This window comes from Podarcis muralis, chromosome 13, assembly GCF_964188315.1.
Source record: "Podarcis muralis chromosome 13, rPodMur119.hap1.1, whole genome shotgun sequence".
Classification (NCBI taxonomy): domain Eukaryota; kingdom Metazoa; phylum Chordata; class Lepidosauria; order Squamata; family Lacertidae; genus Podarcis; species Podarcis muralis.
The window spans coordinates 2,221,559-2,243,129 of record NC_135667.1 but is presented as its reverse complement, the minus strand read 5'-3'; the positions used below and the strand labels follow the sequence as shown (position 1 = coordinate 2,243,129).

General features: G+C 50.8%; 1 protein-coding gene across 1 annotated transcript in view; it reads left to right on the top strand.

Annotated features, from left to right (window-relative positions):
• ZAN (zonadhesin) overlaps positions 1-21,571 on the top strand; it is a 68,592-nt gene that overhangs the window by 27,683 nt on the left and 19,338 nt on the right. Inside the window, exons 14-24 of the mRNA XM_077916778.1 lie at positions 334-581; positions 2,617-2,797; positions 6,722-6,836; positions 7,023-7,117; positions 8,797-8,973; positions 12,098-12,300; positions 12,704-12,848; positions 15,757-16,001; positions 16,754-16,918; positions 18,363-18,490; positions 19,991-20,262. Coding sequence (XP_077772904.1) covers positions 334-581; positions 2,617-2,797; positions 6,722-6,836; positions 7,023-7,117; positions 8,797-8,973; positions 12,098-12,300; positions 12,704-12,848; positions 15,757-16,001; positions 16,754-16,918; positions 18,363-18,490; positions 19,991-20,262 — 1,974 coding nt within the window. The remainder of the gene's footprint in view (positions 1-333; positions 582-2,616; positions 2,798-6,721; positions 6,837-7,022; positions 7,118-8,796; positions 8,974-12,097; positions 12,301-12,703; positions 12,849-15,756; positions 16,002-16,753; positions 16,919-18,362; positions 18,491-19,990; positions 20,263-21,571) is intronic.

Sequence of the window (21,571 nt, the reverse complement as noted above, 5' to 3'; positions counted from 1 at the left end):
GCCACATGACCCGGAAGCTGTACGCCGGCTCCCTCGGCCAATAAAGCGAGATGAGCGCCGCAACCCCAGAGTCGGCAATGACTGGACCTAACGGTCAGGGGTCCGCTGCCCCTTTGTCTTGCGGGATGTGGGTGCAAAACAGGTCCAGGTGGGGCTGGCCCCACTTGCAAGCTGCAAGCAAATGGATTTCAAAGGGAAACCCCTTCCAGGCTGTCTCCTGGCCTCACTGTGATGACATCGGGTGATTGGCATGTGGGGAGCGTTGTGGGTGTCATTGGGGTGGCGAAACCCCCTCACCCACTGGCCCCGATTCCTAACTTTCCTGCCCCACAGATCAGGAGACCTGCACCATCTCGGGAGACCCCCACTACGCCACCTACGACGGCCGCCGCTTTGACTTCATGGGCACCTGCACTTACCTGCTCTCCGCCCCCTGCAATGCCACCTCGGGGCTGCCCGACTTCAGGGTGGAGGCCACAAACGAGCACAGGGGGAACAACAAGCAGGTCTCGTACGTCAAGTCCGTCAGCGTGGAGGTCTATGGGACGCGGATCGGGCTGCTCAAGGGGCGCAGAGTTACGGTGAGTCCCCTCCACCACGTTAGGAATGTCACTGCCCACGAGATCAGGCCAAAGGGGGCCCATCCAGCCCACAGTGGCCAACCAGTTTCAGGATTCATATACAGTGGTACCTTGGGTTGAGTACTTAATTTGTTCCAGAGGTCCGTTCTTAACCTAAAACTGTTCTTAACCTGAAGCACCACTTTAGCTAATGGGGCCTCCCGCTGCTGCCGCGCCGCTGGAGCCCGATTTCTGTTCTCATCCTGAAGCAAACTTCTTAACCTGAAGCAGTATTTTTCGTTTAGCGGAGTCTGTAACCTGAAGCGTATGTACCTGAAGCGCATGTAACCCGAGGTACCACTGTAACACCGGTCATGAAAGACCTACATTGGCTCTCAATACGTTTCCGAGCACAATTCAAAGTGTTGGTGCTGACCTTGAAAGCCCTAAATGGCCTCAAAGGCCCAGTATACCTGAAGGAGCGTCTCCACCCCCATCGTTCTGCCCTGACACTGAGGTCCAGCGCCGAGGGCCTTCTGGCGGTTCCCTCCCTGCGAGAAGCTAGGTTACAGGGAACCAGGCAGAGGGCCTTCTCGGTGGTGGCGCCCGCCCTGCGGAATGCCCTCCCTTCAGAGGTCAAGGAAATGAACAACTATTTGACTTTTAGAAGACATCTGAAGGCAGCCCTCTTTAGGGATGTTTTTAATGTTTGAAGTTTTATTCTGTTTTTAGTCCTCTGTTGGGAGCCACCCAGGGTGGCTGGGGGAACCCAGCCAGATGGGCAGGGTATAAATAATAAAATTGTAGTAGTTGTAGTAGTAGTAGTAGTAGTAGTAGTAGTAGTAGTAGTGATGATGATGATGATAGTAGTAGTAGTAGTAATAATAATAATAATAATAATAATAATAATAATAATAATAATAATAATTTATTATTTGTATCCCACCCACCTGCCTGGGTTTCCCCAGCCAGTCTGGGCAGCTTCCAACAAAGATTTAAAATACATTAAAATGTCACACATTAAAAACTTCTGGCTGCCTTCAGATGTCTTCTAAATGTCAGGTAGTTGTTTATCTATCTATCATCCATCTATCTATCTATCTATCTATCTATCTTTTAAAAGACAACTGAAGGCGGCCCTGTTTAGGGAAGTTTTTAATGTCTGACGCTGTAATGTTTTTAATGTTCGGTTGGAAGCCGCCCAGAGTGGCTGGGAAAGGCCAGCCAGATGGACAGGGTATAAATAAATTATTATTATTAATAATTATAATATAATTATATTATAAATAAATATTAGAACACAAGAGCCACTCTCCCCTCCTCAGCCCTGGGACAGCTCAGCTGGCTCAGCACGAGACTCTTCATCTCCGGGTCCTGGGTTTGAGCAGCATATTGGGCAAAAGATTCCTGCATGGTGGGGGGTTGGACTAGTTGACCCCAGTGGCCCCTTCGAATGCCACAATTCTACGATTCCTGCGGTTTCCAGCAACTGGGGTTGAGAAGCGTTGCTATGACCCTCCCCACCCGAAATGATGTTGTTGTTGAGTCGTTTAGTCGTGTCCGCTTCTTCGTGACCCCCTGGACCAGAACACGCCAGGTCCTCCTGTCTTCCACTGCCTCCCGCAGTTTGGTCAGACTCATGCTGGTAGCGTCAAGAACACTGTCCCACCATCTCGTCCTCCTCCGTCGTCCCCTTCTCCTTGTGCCCTCCGATCTTTCCCAACATCAGGGTCTTTTCCAGGGAGTCTTCTCTTCTCAGGAGGTGGCCAAAGTCTTGGAGTCTCAGCTTCAGGATCTGTCCTTCCAGTGAGCACTCAGGGCTGATTTCCTTCAGAATGGAGAGGTTTGATCTTCTTGCAGTCCATGGGACTCTCAAGAGTCTCCTCCAGCACCAGAATTCAAAAGCATCCATTCTTTGGCCATCAGCCTTCTTTAGGGTCCAGCTCTCACTTCCCACCCGCAATATCCGGACTCTAACCACCGTCCGCCGCCACTGCCACTTTGATGGCTCCTCTCAGCCTCTCTCTCTCTCTCTCTCTCTCTTTCTCCAACGCAGGTGGACAGCCAGCGTGTTGCGTTGCCGGTGTCCCTGGCCGATGGACGGGTGTCCGTGCGCCTGAGCGGCACCTTCGTCCTGGTCCAGACCGACTTCGGCCTCTGGGTGCGCTTCGATGGGAACCACCACGCAGAAGTCTCCGTCCCCGAGGCCTACTTTGGAAAGCTCTGCGGCCTCTGTGGTGAGCAGAATGGGACAGGGTGGGCGTGGAATCAGGAAAGGGGTTTCACAATCACAGCTGTCCACTGTTCCGGGATTCTCCTGTAGGCCAATCAGGTTGTGGATTCACTTCCACCTGGAGCTGGATTGGGTGTCTCCTGTGGACTAATCAGACTGCTGCATTCTGGACCCTATTGTTCTAGGACCAATCAGACTGCTGCATTTTGGATCCTATTGTTCTAGGACCAATCAGACTGCTGCATTCTGGAACCTATTGCTCTAGGACCAATCAGACTGCTGCATTCTGGAACCTATTGCTCTAGGACCAATCAGACTGCTGCATTCTGGACCCTATTGTTCTAGGACCAATCAGACTGCTGCATTCTGGATCCTATTGCTCTAGGACCAATCAGACTGCTGTATTTTGGATCCTATTGTTCTAGGGCCAATCAGGCTGCTGCATTCTGGACCCTATTGTTCTAGGGCCAAACAGACTGCTGCATTCTGGACCCTATTGCTCTAGGACCAATCAGACTGCTGCATTCTGGAACCTATTGCTCTAGGACCAATCAGGCTGCTGCATTCTGGACCCTATTGTTCTAGGACCAATCAGACTGCTGCATTCTGGATCCTATTGCTCTAGGACCAATCAGACTGCTGCATTCTGGACCCTATTGCTCTAGGGCCAATCAGGCTGCTGCATTCTGGACCCTATTGTTCTAGGGCCAATCAGGCTGCTGCATTCTGGATCCTATTGTTCTAGGGCCAATCAGACTGCTGCATTCTGGATCCTATTGTTCTAGGACCAATCAGACTGCTGCATTCTGGATCCTATTGTTCTAGGGCCAATCAGACTGCTGCATTCTACAACCTATTGCTCTAGGACCAATCAGACTGCTGCATTCTGGAACCTATTGCTCTAGGACCAATCAGACTGCTGCATTCTGGACCCTATTGTTCTAGGACCAATCAGACTGCTGCATTCTGGAACCTATTGCTCTAGGACCAATCAGACTGCTGCATTTTGGATCCTATTGTTCTAGGGCCAATCAGACTGCTGCATTCTGGACCCTATTGCTCTAGGACCAATCAGACTGCTGCATTTTGGATCCTATTGTTCTAGGACCAATCAGACTGCTGCATTCTGGAACCTATTGCTCTAGGGCCAATCAGGCTGCTGCATTCTGGACCCTATTGTTCTAGGGCCAATCAGACTGCTGCATTCTGGAACCTATTGCTCTAGGACCAATCAGACTGCTGCATTTTGGATCCTATTGTTCTAGGACCAATCAGACTGCTGCATTCTGGACCCTATTGTTCTAGGACCAATCAGACTGCTGCATTCTGGATCCTATTGCTCTAGGACCAATCAGACTGCTGCATTCTACAACCTATTGTTCTAGGGCCAATCAGGCTGCTGCATTCTGGACCCTATTGTTCTAGGGCCAATCAGGCTGCTGCATTCTGGATCCTATTGTTCTAGGGCCAATCAGACTGCTGCATTCTGGATCCTATTGTTCTAGGACCAATCAGACTGCTGCATTCTGGAACCTATTGCTCTAGGACCAATCAGACTGCTGCATTTTGGATCCTGTTGTTCTAGGGCCAATCAGACTGCTGCATTCTGGACCCTATTGTTCTAGGACCAATCAGACTGCTGCATTTTGGATCCTATTGTTCTAGGACCAATCAGACTGCTGCATTCTGGAACCTATTGCTCTAGGGCCAATCAGGCTGCTGCATTCTGGACCCTATTGTTCTAGGGCCAATCAGACTGCTGCATTCTGGAACCTATTGCTCTAGGACCAATCAGACTGCTGCATTTTGGATCCTATTGTTCTAGGACCAATCAGACTGCTGCATTCTGGACCCTATTGTTCTAGGACCAATCAGACTGCTGCATTCTGGATCCTATTGCTCTAGGACCAATCAGACTGCTGCATTCTACAACCTATTGTTCTAGGGCCAATCAGGCTGCTGCATTCTGGACCCTATTGTTCTAGGGCCAATCAGGCTGCTGCATTCTGGATCCTATTGTTCTAGGGCCAATCAGACTGCTGCATTCTGGATCCTATTGTTCTAGGACCAATCAGACTGCTGCATTCTGGAACCTATTGCTCTAGGACCAATCAGACTGCTGCATTTTGGATCCTGTTGTTCTAGGGCCAATCAGACTGCTGCATTCTGGAACCTATTGCTCTAGGACCAATCAGACTGCTGCATTCTGGATCCTATTGTTCTAGGACCAATCAGACTGCCGCATTCTGGACCCTATTGTTCTAGGGCCAATCAGACTGCTGCATTCTGGACCCTATTATTCTAGGGCCAATCAGACTGCTGCATTTTGGATCCTATTGTTCTAGGGCCAATCAGACTGCTGCATTCTGGATCCTATTGTTCTAGGACCAATCAGACTGCTGCATTCTGGACCCTATTGTTCTAGGGCCAATCAGACTGCTGCATTCTGGACCCTATTGTTCTAGGGCCAATCAGACTGCTGCATTCTGGACCCTATTGTTCTAGGACCAATCAGACTGCTGCATTTTGGATCCTATTGTTCTAGGGCCAATCAGACTGCTGCATTTTGGATCCTATTGTTCTAGGGCCAATCAGACTGCTGCATTCGGGATTCTATGCAACTCAGTACATAACACCAGGAAACTCTGGGAATTTTTGCTCTGTGGGGATCATTTTGGCTGCCCCTTTCTGAACCTTTTCCAATACCCCTTTGTGCGGCCAGAACTGTGTGCAGCGTTCCAAAAGCAGTCCTTGTACTCTAGTTTTAAATAACAGCATTAAGATGCCAGCAGATTTGTTTTCCATTCCTTCCCTGATAATACCACTTTAAACTGTCACGGCTTCCCCCAGGGAATTCTGGGAGCTGTAGTCTGTTGAGGGTGCTGAGCCTCATTAGGACACACACACACACACGCTTTCCCCTCGCAGATTGCTAAGCCGCTCTGGGAATTGTAGCACCTAACCAAGCACAGCTCCCAGAATCCTTTGGGGGAAGCCATGATTGGCATTATTATTATTATTATTATTATTATTATTATTATTATTATTATTAATACCCCGTCCATCTGGCTGAGTTTCCCCAGCCACTCTGGGCAGCTGCCAATAAAGTGTTAAAAACAGTACAGCATTAAATATTAAAAACCTCCCTAAACAGGGCTGCCTTCAGATGTCTTCTAAAGATAGGATAGCTGCTTATTTCCTTCACATCTGAAGGGAGGGCGTTCCACAGGGTGGGCGCCACCACCGAGAAGGCCCTCTGCCTGGTTCCCTGTAACCTCACATCTTGCAGGGAGGGAACTGCCAGAAGGCCCTCGGAGCTGGACTTCAGTGTCCGGGCAGAACGATGGGGGTGGAGACGCTCCTTCAGGTCTACTGGGCCTTTGAGGCCGTTTAGGGCTTTCAAGGTCAGCACCAACACTTTGAATTGTGCTCGGAAACGTACTGGGAGCCAATGTAGGTCTTTCAAGTCCCCAGTCTAGCTGCCGCATTCTGGATTAATTGCAGTTTCTGGGTCACCTTCAAAGGTAGCCCCATGTAGAGCACATTGCAGTAGTCCAAGCGGGAGATAATCAGAGCATGCGCCACTCTGGCCAGACAGTCTGCGGGCAGGGAGGGTCTCATCCTGCGTACCAGATGGAGCTGGGAGACAGCTGCCCTGGACACAGATTTGACCTGTGCCTCCATGGACAGCGGTGAGTCCAAAATGACTCCCAGGCTGCGCACCTGGTCCTTCAGGGGCACAGTTGCCCCATTCAGGACCAGGGAGTCCTCCACACTCGCCCCCCATCCCCCAAAACAGTACTTCAGTCTTGTCAGGATTCAACCTCAATTATAGTGTTTTAAACGTATGGTGTGAACATTCCCTTCGAAGGGAGCTCTTCTCGTCCATTCTCCTTGCGCCCCTCACTGCGCATTCTTCTTTTCCCAGGGAATTACAACGGACAACCTTCTGACGACAATCTCATGCCCGACGGCACCTCAGCCGGAAGCGATGTGAACAAGCTGGGCGAGAGCTGGCAGGTCCCGGGCGCCACGGACCCAGGGTGAGTCCGCCACAGTCCGAACTAAAATCCAGGGCCACATTTCAATTTCCAGGTCCTGGCTGGGGAAAGCGGGTCACAGACAAGGTGTGTGAGGGAGGTGACTGACAAGGGAGGGTAAGGATAGATAGATCTTCTGCAGTGCAAATGCCAGGAAGCCTCCTCTCCTCTGATGTGCCCATTTCACAGCTGCACCAACTCAGGAGACCCAGGAGAGTGTGACAAGGACATCGAGGACGATGCAAAGAAACCTACAAGTTGTGGGATCCTCACAGACCCTCAAGGTGAGATTTGGGTTCCCTGGAGAGGAGCCTGTTAAAGATGGACAGATAAGTCCATTTCTGTTCTCTGTATTTCTTGGTTTTGCAATCTTCGTCTCTCCTCAACAGCTTCTGTTTAATCCTCTTGAAAATTTGCCCGCATTTCGGTGTGACTTCTTCCTTTTCTTACGGATATTAAACTTACTGTTTTCCTTTTTGGCAAGAGTAACTAACAGACAATGTTTTGCATGCATTTTTGACCAGTGTACACATTTTTCCAAGTGTTTCCCCCGCGAATGCATTTTTAAAAATGTTATTATATGATTATTATTTTTGGTACCAAGCTCAGGGTGGCTAACACCAGTAAAATTACAGTAAAAACATAACCGGGGGGGGGGGCAATTTAAAATACTGGTTAAAATGCAGTTTAAAATGCAGCCTGATTTTAAAAGTAACCGATAAATCAAGACCGTAAGGGGAGGGAAACATAAGGGTCAGACTGAGTCCAAACCAAAGGCCAGGCGGAACAGCTCTGTCTTGCAGGCCCTGCGGAAAGATCTCAAGTCCCCCAGGGCCTTAGTCTCTTGGGACAGAGTGTTCCACCACGTTGGGGCCAGTGCTGAAAAGGCCCTGGCCCTAGTTGAGACCAACCTAACCACCTTGCGACTTGGGACCTCCAAAATGTTGTCATTTGTGGACCTTAAGGTCCTCCGCGGGGCATACCAGGAGAGGCGGAAGATGGAGAAAGCTTGCTTTCTGCTGCTCCAGAGGCTAGGACCCAAACTAATGGATTCAAATTGCAGGAAAGGAGATTTTGACTAAACTGTAGGAAGGACGTTCTGATGGGGAGAGAAGTTCTGAGCTGGTCCCGGGGGGCATGGTCTGAGTCCGGTCCTAGGTCCAGGGTAAGGAGGCTGTCCGTCAGGGGCGAAGCGAGGTCCAAAGCGAGGAGCCGGGCGTGGTCAGGAACTCAGGAGAGCAGGACAGGGTGCCGGCAGGAACAGGTTACCAGCGATGTTGCTCCCGCAACCTGGGACTGGGCTGACTGGCCTTTATCTCCTCTGAGGCCTGGAGCGGTCCCGGTCCACAGGTGACTCGCCTCTCCTGGCCTGGAAGCGAGCGCTCCTCCTCAGAGAACTTAGTTCCCTCTGCCTCTCTGCCCTGAGCCTCTGCAGCTCCAGAGAGGCTGGAGGGTTACCGGACCCAGAGGCAACCTCACCTTCCCCTGATGGGGCTGAGGATGAAGCACCTGCAGGCAATGGGTCCTTGATCACTTCTGGAGCCAGAGAGGAATCACCTGGTGCCTGCTCCTGAGGATCCGGCACAGGTGCAGGCGCTTCAGATTCAAGCCCCTGCCCCAGCTCAGCCGGCCCTGGAGGCGGGGACTCCTGTGCAGGCTGGGATTCCTCCGGTTCACTCTCTGAATCGGATTCCCAGGCCATCACAAGTTCAGCAGCAAAAACGGATGCTCTGGAAAGATGGTGGGGCTCTCCTTCGTTGGAAGGTTTCAAGCAGAGGTTGGATTTGTCAGATGTAATTCCCTCATTTCAGGGGGCTGGACTAGAGGACCTTTGGAGTGCCCTTCCAACTATGATACCTGGGTTCTCTGCAAGGGAAGCACAGACTCTTGGGGAACTTACAGTAGCCTTCCTGCCCCCCCCAGTGTGGGATCTTTGCTCATTAACTCTCCTTCCTCGCTCTAGGTCCGTTTGCCCCGTGCCACAACAAGGTTCCCCCCGAGGGGGCGTTTCAGAACTGCGTGTACGATCTCTGCGGCACCGATGGGGACACAGGCTCTCTCTGCTTCGCCCTGCAGTCCTACGCCGATAGGTGTGCCCAAGCTGGAATTCCCATAGCCTGGAGGAACAGCAGCTTCTGCCGTAATTATTTCTCTCATTTACATATAATAATAATATTTATTTATTTTTTAATTTACACCCCGTCCTCCCCAGCCAAGACCGGGCTCAGGGCGGCTAACAACGAATAATTAAAACAAGTTGATTAAAATGCAATTTAAAAGATGAAGATACAACATTAAAACAATTAGGGAGCAATCTCTTCATAGGAGGAGAAAGGAAAAAGAAAGAGGGGGAGGGAATCAAACTGATTCCAAGCCAAAGGCCAGGCGGAACAACTCTGTCTTACAGGCCCTGCGGAAAGAAATCAGATCCCGCAGGGCCCTGGTCTCATGAGGCAGAGCGTTCCACCAAGCCGGGGCCAGTACTGAAAAGGCCCTGGCTCTGGTTGAGGTTAATCTGACTTCCTCAGGGCCTGGGACCTCTAGGGTGTTGCTATATATGGACCTTGAGGCTCTCCGTGGGGCATACCAGGAGAGACGGTCCCGTAGGTACGAGGGTCCTACGCCGTGAAGGGCTTTAGAAGTCAAAACCAGCACCTTGAACCTGACCCTGTACTCCACTGGGAGCCAATGCAGCTGGAAAAGCAGTGGGTGAATATGCTCCCATGGCTGAGACCCCGTGAGGAGCCTCGCTGCAGCATTCTGCACCCGCTGGAGTTTCTGGGACAGCTTCAAGGGCAGCTCCGCGTAGAGCGAATTACAGTAGTCAAGCCATGACCACCCATAGGTTGCCTGCAAGCAGGTTCAGGAAAGCAGATCATTCATAGTTGAACTGTGGAACTCCCTGCCACAGGAGGCAGGCATGGCCACCAACTCGGATGGCTTTAAAGGAGGAATGGACCTATTCACGGAGGAGGAGAGGGCGAACAGTGGCTGCTGGCCGCAATGGCTCGACTTCCCTCCTCAGTTGTAACCAGCCATATTTCTGAATCCCAAAACGAAGGGGTGTGTTTTGTTCCAAAAGCAAGGAAGGACTGGACTCTGACTAATAGAATACACACGAGGCTTGACCAGCAAGACTCCGGGAGGAGGTGCCAATCATAATAATCCTGTCCACCCCTTGGCCCAGGTCGTTTTATTCACAAAAGAACTTTTTACACAGTGTTCGTGAGAACCAATCAGATTTCCTCTGAGCATTTAAAAAAAACACACCACGTGGGACAAAGTTAAAGTTAAAACTACAAAGAGCTCATTTGAGCATGCATACATTCAGGGGTAAATAAAACAGGACTAGAGGAATGCATTCAGCAAAACCCCGGAGGTCATAAACAGGCAGGAAAGGAAGGAAGGATGGCAAGGAAATAGTATTTACCATCTCCTTGTGAACTCTCTTCCTGGCCCTTAAGATCTACCTAAAGATTAAACTACATCAAAGTTACCTCCTATCTTTATGGTTCAGGATGCCTGGTGAAGCAACCAGTCTGTGTTTCAGAATGTTTATACGTGCCTGTCAGGCAGAGAAATAGCAAATGGCAGAGGTGCAGAGGCTTGTGGAATTTGATCAGAAATTATTGTCAATGAATCAAACCCAGTCAACGCCATGCTTTCATCGCGGACACAATGGCTTGCTCCATATTTCATAATCCCTCATAGCAATCCCACCTGATCACTACAGGGGAGAGCCCAGATTCCTGCTTGCAGGTTTCTCCTTGGGGCTCTGCGTACGCGAAGGGGCTGTGTGCACATCTGGTTATGGGGCCCAGTCGCTGTGATCGGGTTCCCAGGCCCGGAGAAGGCAGAGTTTTTGGCTGCCGGACTGTGGCTGCCAGACTAATGGGCGTCTGGTTGGCCACTGTGAGAACTGGACCAAATGGGCCCTCTTTGGTGTGATCCTGCACGCTCTTCTCACATTCTTATACAATGAGCTAAAATGACAGCAAATCACAAAGGCAGCACAGAGCCCGCCATGCTACCGTTTTCTAAATGGTGGCCCCGGTGGTATCTTCTGGATAAACCTTACGTGTGTCCCCGCTGCTCCTTGGGACCTTATTCGTAGCTTTTATTTATTTGTTTTTGGCCATATCGCCCAAGTGCCGGTTCGGACTTTGCTCAGATCAGCAAAGCATCATTGAAAGACTTCAAGGGCTACTGTGCCTTTGATAAAAAGCTTCTTGTTTGTAGGTTCGAACTGCTCTATTGCTTCCTGTTCGACGTGGCTGGAGTTAGTGGGGAACAGGAAGCAATAAAATATGCTGGAGTTGCAAAATAAATAAATGAACTCTTGTTCTCTTTTTTTATTACTTAATAAATTTTTATTGGAAATTTTATTTACAACATAACATAAACCCCCCACCCCCCATACAGAAATCTACCCTCATTAAACGTGAACATAACATACAATAAGGATAACATACAACAATACAAACAACCAAATAAAAGACTTCCTTTATCCTGTATCTGGCCTCCTTATGTACTTCTTATAAGCTGTTTCCTTGATGAATAATTATTAAGATTTTTCTAATTATAACTTAAATATCCACAAAGTCTCCTGCAAAACAAGTCCAGGGATGTATTTCTCAAAGGAGGATCCTGTTGGAGGATGGATGGCGGCTAACAGATTGAGGTTGAATCCTGACAAGACAGAAGTACTGTTTTTGGGGGACAGGGGGCGGGCTAGTGTGGGGGACTCCCTGGTCCTGAATGTGGTAACTGTGCCCCTGAAGGACCAGGTGTGCAGCCTGGGAGTCATTTTGGACTCACAGCTGTCCATGGAGGCACAGGTTAATTCTGTGTCCAGGGCAGCTGTCTCCCAGCTCCATCTGGTACGCAGGATGAGACCCCACCTGCCCGCAGACTGTCTGGCCAGAGTGGTGCATGCTCTGGTTATCTCCCGCTTGGACTACTGCAACGCGCTCTACGTGGGGCTACCTTTGAAGGTGACCCGGAAACTGCAATTAATCCAGAATGTGGCAGCCAGACTGGTGACTGGGACCACGTAACACTGGTTCTGAGAGATCTGCATTGGCTCCCAGTATTATTATTATTATTATTATTATTATTATTATTATTATTATCATCATCATCATCATCATCATTGCTTTATTCAATCTTTCTTTCTTTCTTTCTTTCTTTCTTTCTTTCTTTCTTTCTTTCCTTCCTTCCTTCCTTCCTTCCTTCCTTCCTTCCTTCCTTCCTTCTTCCTCCAGCCCTGAACTGCCCTCCTGGCAGCAACTACACATCTTGTGGCCCAGCCTGCCCGGCCACCTGCACGGAGCCGCCCTCCCGGAACAGCTGCAACCTGCCCTGCGTGGAGGGCTGCATCTGCAACAAGGGCTTCGTCCTCAGCGGAGACCAGTGTGTCCCCCTGGGCCAGTGTGGCTGCACAGACCCCGGCGGCCAATACCATCCGGTGAGAAGTGGGGGGACCCAAGCGGACAGTACCTTCTGGCGAGGAGGAGGAGGACAGAGGGGTTTGCCTCCTGCAAATGACCCAATATTCCTGGGTTTTGTGAAAAGAGAGGCCTGTTCTTCCTGGCTTCCTTCATCTCATGGTGCTTTAGCGAGTGGCATAAGCAAGGCAGACAAGCATCCCTTCTCCCCAAAATACCCATTTTTGGGTCACCACCCTGTAGGGTGCAGAACCACGAGCAGTGATCCACCTGTTCCAGGGGATCCTTCGTGTAACCTGCTCTAGGGTCCTGGAAGTGAAGATTCTTGGGTGCTCCTCAAGGTGGGGAAGGGCGGTGGGTGGGGTTCACAGCAGGACACCTGGGTCCTTTCCCCACTGACCCTCCCCCCTCCCTGCTCCTCAGGTTGGTGAGAGCTGGATGGGGAACAGCAACTGCACCCAGCGCTGTACCTGTGCGCCTCTCAACAACATCACCTGCGAAGAGTGGAGCTGCAGCCCCGTTCAGGAGTGTCAGCCCGTGGAGGGGCTCCTGGGTTGCCAGGACACCGGTAAGACCCCCTTTTCTCTCCTGGCCTCCTTCCCAGAGCATTGCGTTCCGAAGGCAAAGGAAGGATTGGACCCTGATTAATAAAATACACATAAGGCTTGGCCAGCAAGACTCTGGGAGGAAGTGCCAATAATAATCCTCTCCACCCCTTGGCCCAGGTCGTTTTATTCACAAAAGAACTTTTTACACAGTGTTCGTGAGAACCAATCGGATTTCCTCTGAGCATTTCCAAAAAAACCTACCACGTGGGACAAAGTTAGATCAGAGAAATTATTTTAACTACAAAGTCTACTTGGAGCATGCATACATGTTCAGGCTAAATAAAACAGGGATCAAGGAGGAATGCATTCAGCAAACCCTGGAGGTCATAAACAGGCAGGGAACAGGAAAGGAAGGACAGGCAAGGAAAGATAGTATCTGTTGTTGTTGTTTAGTTGTTTAGTCGTGTCCGCCTCTTCGTGGCCCCCTGGACCAGAGCACGCCAGGCCCTCCTGTCTTCCACTGCCTCCCGCAGTTTGGTCAAACTCATGCTGGTAGCTTCGAGAACACTGTCCCACCATCTCGTCCTCCGTCGTCCCCTTCTCCTTGCGCCCTCCATCTTTCCCAACATCAGGGTCTTTTCCAGGGAGTCTTCTCTTCTCATGAGGTGGCCAAAGTCTTGGAGCCTCAGCTTCAGGATCTGTCCTTCCAGGGAGCACTCAGGACTGATTTCCTTCAGAATGGATCACTTTGATCTTCTTGCAGTCCATGGGACTCTCAAGAGTCTCCTCCAGCACCAGAATTCAAAAGCATCAATTCTTCGGTGATCAGATAGGATCAGATCAGATAGGTGGGGATCAGATAGTATCTACCTAAAGATTAACAAAAGCTACGTCAAAGCTACCTCCTATCTTTATGGCCCAGGGTGCCTGGTGAAGCAACTGGTCTGTGTTTCAGAATGCTTATACGTGCCTGTCAGGCGTAGAGAAATGGACAGTAGAAAAAACAGGGCAGAAATGCAGAGGCTTGTGGGATTTGATCAGAAATTATCGTCAATGACTCAAACCCAGTCAAAGCAATGCTTTCATCGCGGACACAATGGCTTGCTGCATTTTTCATAATTCCTCATAGCAATCCCACATGACCCCCACACCAGAGCCAGCTGCGTCCTCTGGACAACAGATCCCTGCAGCAAAAGCATCTTGTCCCCCAACCAGAGTATTGCACACCTGCAGATTAAAGGAGTGTAAGGGGGGCAAACCTCTCCATTCTGAAGGAAATCAGCCCTGAGTGCTCACTGGAAGGACAGATCCTGAAGCTGAGGCTCCAAGACTTTGGCCACCTCATGAGAAGAGAAGACTCCCTGGAAAAGACCCTGATGCTGGGAAAGATGGAGGGCACAAGGAGAAGGGGACGACAGAGGACGAGATGGTGGGACAGTGTCATAGAAGCTACAAACATGAGTTTGACCAATCTGCGGGAGGCAGTGGAAGACAGGAGGGCCTGGCGTGCTCTGGTCCAGGGGGTCTGAGCCAGCGCTCCAGCACTCCTCGGTCTAACCTGCACCTCTGGGGTTTACTCGGAGTGTAGAGCCAGCCCATGCTCTCCCTGAGTCTCTCCCAGACCTCAGAAGAGCGCTCTGGCCGCTTGCAACGCCAATCCCAAACTCCCGGTAGCCCAAATGCCAAGCGCCCGGGCAGGTGGGGATTCCGAAACCCTGGAGTTGGCAACCACATGCGCTTCAGCGGTGAAATGAAGGAATAAACGGTAGGAGGAAAGCAGGCAGAAGGTCAAAACAGAATGCAAAACAAACCTGAACACTGTGGCTCTAAAATGGAACCAATCTTAGCTTATATCAAGTTTACTCACCAAGTAAAACTTGGGGTCATGAAGAGTCAGACACAACTAAACGACTAAACAACAACACTCACCAAGAATCAGCCAGGCTGGCCAGCTTCATAGAAAGTCTGGCTTTGAACTCTCATGTTCAGAGGGCACAACTGGATCCCTGGTGTTGGGAAGGGAACTGGATCCCCCTAGATCAGTGGTGGCGAACCTTTTAGAGACTGAGCGCCCAAACTGCAACCCAAAACCCACTTATTTATTGCAAAGTGCCAACACGCCAATTGACACCTCCGTGTATAAGATGTCCTCTATTTTTGTTGTTGTTTAGTCATTTAGTCTCCTCCAGCACCGTAATCCAAAAGCATCAATATGAAGCTTATTGGCGTTAGCTTATTAGTGTCAGACGCGACAACTTTAAGAAGCGGTACTTGCAGAAAATGAACTTGTTCTTTGTAATGTTCCACATATGCCTTTGCAAAATATAGTTGTTCTGTTCAGGTATCAGACAAAAGAACTTAAGACAAGGATTCCTGGAATAATACAGTGGTGCCCCGCAAGACGAATGCCTCGCAAGACGAAAAACTCGCTAGACGAAAGGGTTTTCCGTTTTTTGAGTCGTTCCGCAAGATGAATTTCCCTATGGGCTTGCTTCGCAAGACGAAACGTCTTGCGAGTTCTTGCGAGTTTGTTTCCTTTTTCTTAAAGCCGCTAAGCCGTTAATAGCCGCTAAGCCGCTAATAGCCGTGCTTCGCAAGACGGAAAAACTGCAAGACGAAGAGACTCGCGGAACGGATTAATTTTGTCTTGCGAGGCACCACTGTACCTTGTTTTGCCCTGCTGGGCTTCATCAGACATGCATACTCTAAATCAGTGTTTCCTAACCTTTGGTCTCTAGCTGTTTTCAGACTACAATTCCCATCATCCCTGACCACTGATCTTGCTAGCTAGGGATCATGGGAGTTGTAGTCCAAAACCAGCTGGAGGCCCAAGGTTGGGAAACAATGCTCTAAATAATACAGATAAACGTAATAAGAGAAGGGGGCTGATGCCTTGTGTCCCTGACCCCCCCTCCCTTTGTCCTCCAGGAGTGGCTGCCTGCCACGTGGCCGGAGACCCCCACTACTACACTTTCGATGGCACCATGGTCTCCTTCATGGGCACCTGCACCTACACCTTGGTGACGCTGTGCCACGCCGACCCACGCCTCCCGGCCTTCAACATCACCGCCAAGAACGAGGAGCGGGGCCAGCCCGAAGCTTCCTACCTCCGCCTCGTGACCGTGGAGGTGGCCGGAGCCACGGTCACCCTGCAGAAAAGTCGGCGGGTGCTGGTAAGGGATCTTGCCCGAATGTAGGAGGGCAGAAGCAGAGGTCGTTTGCGGGGTGGGGGGTGTCTGCAAAGTTGTCTTCTTTTTATGGGGGGCGGGGAGGGCTCCTGTGGAGGACGTCGAACGTCGGAAGGTTCAGGACAGGTAAAAAAGAAAGTCATTCTTCACGCAGGGCGTAGCTAAACTATGGAACTCCCTGCCACAGGGGGCAGTGATGACCGCAAACTTAAACAAATTCTTGGGTGGTGGGGAGACAGGATATAAAGGTAAAGGGTAAAGGGACCCCTGACCATTAGGTCCAGTCGTGGCCGACTCTGCGGTTGCGGTGCTCATCTCGCTTTACTGGCCGAGGGAGCCGGCGTCCAGCTTCCGGGTCATGTGGCCAGCAGGACTAAGCCACTTCTGGCGAACCAGAGCAGCGCATGGAAACGCCGTTTACCTTCCCGCCGGAGTGGTACCTATTGATCTACTTGCACTTTGACGTGCTTTTGAACTGCTAGGCTGGCAGGAGCAGGGACCGAGCAACGGGAGCTCACCCTGTCGTAGGGATTCGAACTGCTGACCTTCTGATCAGCAAGTCCTAGGCTCTGTGGTTTAGATCACAGTGCCACCTGCGTCCCTGCTTTAAAAGGTGCTTTAAAAGAGGATTAAACAAATTCTTGGGTGGTGGGGAGATAGGATATAGATGTACAGGAATGAATGAATGAATGAATGAAGACAGCCTTGTTCCACCTCGATCTCTCGTCTCACCACAGATTGATGGCCAACGTGTCCGGACCCCCGTGGAAGGCCGCATTCCTGGCGTCTCCATCACCACCAGCGGGATCTACGTGGTCCTGGAGACCGATTTCGGGCTGGTGGTCAAGTTTGACGGAAACCATCACCTGGAGATCCAGCTGCCTGGGACTTACTTTGACAAGGTAATTTGTGACTCAGCCGCGATGGCTGCGCTCTGCTTCCGAAGGCCAGTTGCTGGAAGCCCCAGGAAGGGAGAGTTGCTCTTGCGCTCGTCTCCTGCTTGCGGGTTTCCCACAATGGGCATCTGGTTGGCCACTGTGAGAAGAGGCTGCTGGACTAGAGGGGCCGTTGGCCTGATCCTGCATCCTGTTCTTGTGTTCTTACCTGCATCCCCAGTCTCAGTTTGCATTTCTTCGTCCAAAAAGTATTGATCTGATGTGTAGAGATCCATCCTGTTCTGCTTAATTCAGGAGGGTTCTGGAAGGTTTCTTCTCTGTGTGAAAGAAGGTTCTTGTTTGGGTTATATACCTTCCGAGAAGCTGAGTACAGCTTCTATTATCTGTCTGTCATGGTCACGCTGACTATAATAGTCAGGCCAGAAGGAGCCTGGGTTTCACTTTCTCTTTCTGTCTCTTTCCCTTCTGGTGTGGTGTCCTATTCTGTATATAGTGCTAAGTTTTAGTCTTCTTATAAGTTGTAAGTTTGAAGTTTGCTGCAACTGGATTTTTTATGGACAGTGCCAATCCTGAATGTATTGGATTTGTGACCTTTATGCTCATTAGCCTTCAGTAGCAGTAAAGCTCTGCTGGATGAAGTACAATTGCCTCTGGCCTATTTTTTGGGAATCCTGCAATGTGTTTTAAGTTTTCCCTCCATATGTAGCTCATCACCCAGCCTTTTGACCCTCTGCCACATACACCTTCCCCTCTGAAACCCCCTCGCCATCTTTTTTGACCAGTTTTGCTTTGTTTATCATCCTGAGCACCTACGCAAATTTTCCTCTGCACTTTACACATTTCCAGTCATTTCCCAAGCACTTTTTCCTTCAACTTACCATTTCCCCCCCAATAAAGTTAACTGTCAGGGATCCTTTACCTTTTTTCTTTTAAGTGCAGTCGCAAACGACTCTGGGGTTGCGGCGCTAATCTCGGTTTACTGGCCGAGGGAGCCGGCGTTCGTCCGCAGACAGTTTTTCCAGGTCATGTGGCCAGCATGACTAAGCTGCTTCTGGCAAACCAGAGCAGCGCACGGAAATGCCGTTTACCTTCCCGCTGGAGCGGTACCTATTTATCTATTTGCACTTTGACGTGCTTTCGAACTGCTAGGTGGGCAGGAGCAGGGACCGAGCAACGGGAGCTCACCCCGTCAGTACGGGGATTCGAACCACCAACCTTCCTATCGGCAGGCCCTAGGCTCTGTGGTTTAGACCACAGTGAAAACCTGCTCCTTAAAGCTATCAGAAATCCATGGGAAACAGGGACACTTGGAGGGCCTGCTTTTGTCTCCAAGTCTAAATGGTTTCTGGATCCCACCTGCGCCCCAAGAGCCTCCCTGTTGGTTTTCCCTCTCCCTGCTGATTTAATGCGTCCTGCACAAAAACCATAACTTCCCCCTTCTTGTCTCCAGGTGTGTGGGATGTGCGGCAGCTTCAACAACCAGAGCGGAGACGACCTCCTGATGCCCAACGGACACTTGGCCACCAATGCCAGTCAGTTTGGAAACAGCTGGAAGGCACCGGGAGACGCTGACCCAGGGTGAGGAGGCAGGGGCGTGCGATGGCGCAGCCTAGAGCACTCTGGCCGGGGAGGGGAGGGTCATAGCTGCCAACTTACAGATTTGAAAATAAGGGACCAGCAGCCTCAAAAATAAGGGATCAGCAGCCAAAATAAGGGATTTTACGAGCATAGGCATGTTCGACTTCTGAGCCCCTCAGAAAGCCCAGCCAGCAGACAAACGAAGCCTCAAGCGGTGGTTCCCACAGCGCAGCAACCCGGCAAAGGGGATGCAGCAAGGAAAACCACCGTCCCCTCTCCGCTGGGAAGCGCTGAGCAAAGGCGAGTCCCCAGGCAACGCGGCCGATTTGATTGGCACAAGGCATGCAAGCTCCACCCCCCAGTCGTTCTCAGACTCCTTATTGGGTGAGCAAAGCAGCCAAGCAATCCAGTTGGAGCCTCCCTCCTCCCTGGCCAGCAGGGAGGGAAGGAGAGGAGCTGCTTCCTTTGAAACCCGGGAAATTTAAGGGACATCATCAATAAGGGACAGCAGCGGGACATGGCGCTGGGATAAGGGGCTGTCCCGCCAAATAAGGGACGGTTGACAGCTATGGGCGGGGTATAAATAAAATTTATTATTATTATTATTAACTCCCTTGGGCCCCCTTTGAGGGCCCGTGTCACAGCGAGGGTTTTGAGGAGGTTGCCGCGGGCGGCAGTCGGAAAATGGCCGCTGTGGCGGTGACAAAAAACAAAATGGCTGCCACAAAGGCGACCAAGGTGATCGAGGGCCTGATAAAGATCGGTGGAGGGAGGTGGGTATCTTTAGCCTAGAGAACGGTAGGCTGAGAGGGGATAGGTGAGCCATCTCCAAAAATCTGAAGGGACGTCACACGGAAGATGGATCAAGCTTGTTTTTTCCTGCTCCAGGATGGCTTAAAAGTTACAAGAAATGCGATTTTGACTAGACATTAGGAAGAACTTTCAGACTTCCTTGGAAGGTGGTGGTTCTCTGCTTTAAGTAGAGGTTGGGTGGCCATCTGCAAGGGATTTTTTAGCTGCGATTCCTCCATTTCAGGGGGTTGGACTAGATGACCGCCGGGGGTCCCTGCCAACAACCCTGTGATTCTTTGGCAGAAAGCTTTCCCCTACATTATCATAAATGTTGTGTGATTAATGATGGGCAAGTTAAGTTCTTCCCAGACTAGTTCTTTCCCCATCCCATCGGTCAGAGGGACAAACTAGGGCCTGGGAGGGAGCAGGGTTCGAATCTCCCCATGGCCACTACGAAGCTCCCTGGAGGACCTTGGGAGCCAGTCACCCTCAGCCTTACCCACCTTGCAGGGTCGTTGTGAGAATAAAATGGATGAGAACCCCTAAGCTCCTTGGGGGAGAATAGGTGGGGTTCAAATTCTTTAGTTGTCATTCCTGCATTGCTGGGGGGGTTGGTCTAGATGGCCCTTGGGGGTCCCTTCCAACCCTACGGTTCTGTTCGATGTAAAATGAACAAACAACACCCTCACTCCCTCCTTCTGCCCCCAGCTGCCAGCCAGACGACCGCGAGGACCTGGAGCCCCCCTGCTCGGCCCAGGAGATGGAACGCCTTCGCGGCCAGTGCCGTGACATCCTGGGGCCCAAGTACCAGCCCTGCCACGCCACCATCGACCCCCAGCCCTTCTTCCAGAACTGCCTGTACGACATGTGCGAGTACCAGGGCATGGCCTCCGTGCTCTGCGACAACATCCAGTCCTACGTGGAGGCCTGCAAGAGCCAAGGCGTGGATAACATCTCCTGGAGGAACAGCACCTTCTGCCGTGAGTCAAAGGCCCCCCCAAAGTAGCTCACACTGAGAGTCAGGAGTTCGGCCTACACTCGAGTAGGACCCCTGGCAGAGACACATGCCCGACTGGCATGTTCCTTCCCTCCTGGTTGATCGTTTGGGAGCTTCATAAGCTTTTTTCAGCCCGAACATCACAGCAATCGATGCCAACCGACACTGGCACACTTAGGGATCCGCAGAGTTTGCGCAGTTCTTGCATGACAGACCTTAGCAACTCAGCATTTTGGCTAGGGAAAGGGACCCCTGACCATTAAGTCCAGTCGCGGACGACTCTGAAGTTGCGGCACTCATCTCGCTTTATTGGCCGAGGGAGCCGGCGTACAGCTTCCGGGTCATGTGGCCAGCAGGACTAAGCCGCTTCTGGCAAACCAGAGCAGCGCACGGAAACGCCGTTTACCTTCCCGCCGGAGTGGTACCTATTTATCTACTTGCACTTTGACGTGCTTTCGAACTGCTAGGTTGGCAGGAGCAGGGACAGAGCAACGGGAGCTCACCCCGTCGTGGGGATTCGAACCGCCGACCTTCTGATCGGCAAGCCCTAGGCTCTGTGGTTTAACCCACAGCGCCACCTGCGTCCCTAGCATTTTGGCTAATCTACTTTATTTACATCTAAACACACACGGAGCACTGCGACATGGCTCCCTCTCTCTCTAGCAGCATCGGACGGCAAAGAGAAAAAGAACAAATGACAATAGTCCCACTTCACGGAACACAGGAACACAAAAATATCCTGTCTCCTGGAGTCAAAACATATACCGTCCTGTGATAGACAACAATCCCATGACTGCAATCACGGAGCAGGAATTCTAACAGTGAGGAGACCTCCCTCCAGAGGCTTGCAAGCTCAGGGCTGTTTGACGACCTGCTAAAGGGGTTCCTCACGGAGAACCCTCACTGCCAAGCTGGAAGCAATTGCAGAAGCAGAACCTAAAAACAGGAATCTTTTAATTAAAATGGCAGGGGACCTTTTTCGCTGTTCGGGATCAACTTTTAATTACTATTGTAGATCCTGGGCACTGGTGGATGGTCTAGTACTATTAACGGCCACATCCCCATAGAACATTTAAAGCACTATTAAAACACTTTTAACAGTCATGGGAGATCCAAGGAAATGTAGAAATAACCCAGGCATTTGGGGGCTGAAGGATATTGTGCCTGGTACCCCTGAGATCACTGGATGAAACAATGTTTTTAATTCAATCAATCAAATTGTTGAGGGCACTGGGAATTGTAGCTCGGTGAAGTCAGCGCTCCTGATAAAATATAGTTCGCAGGGGGGTTTC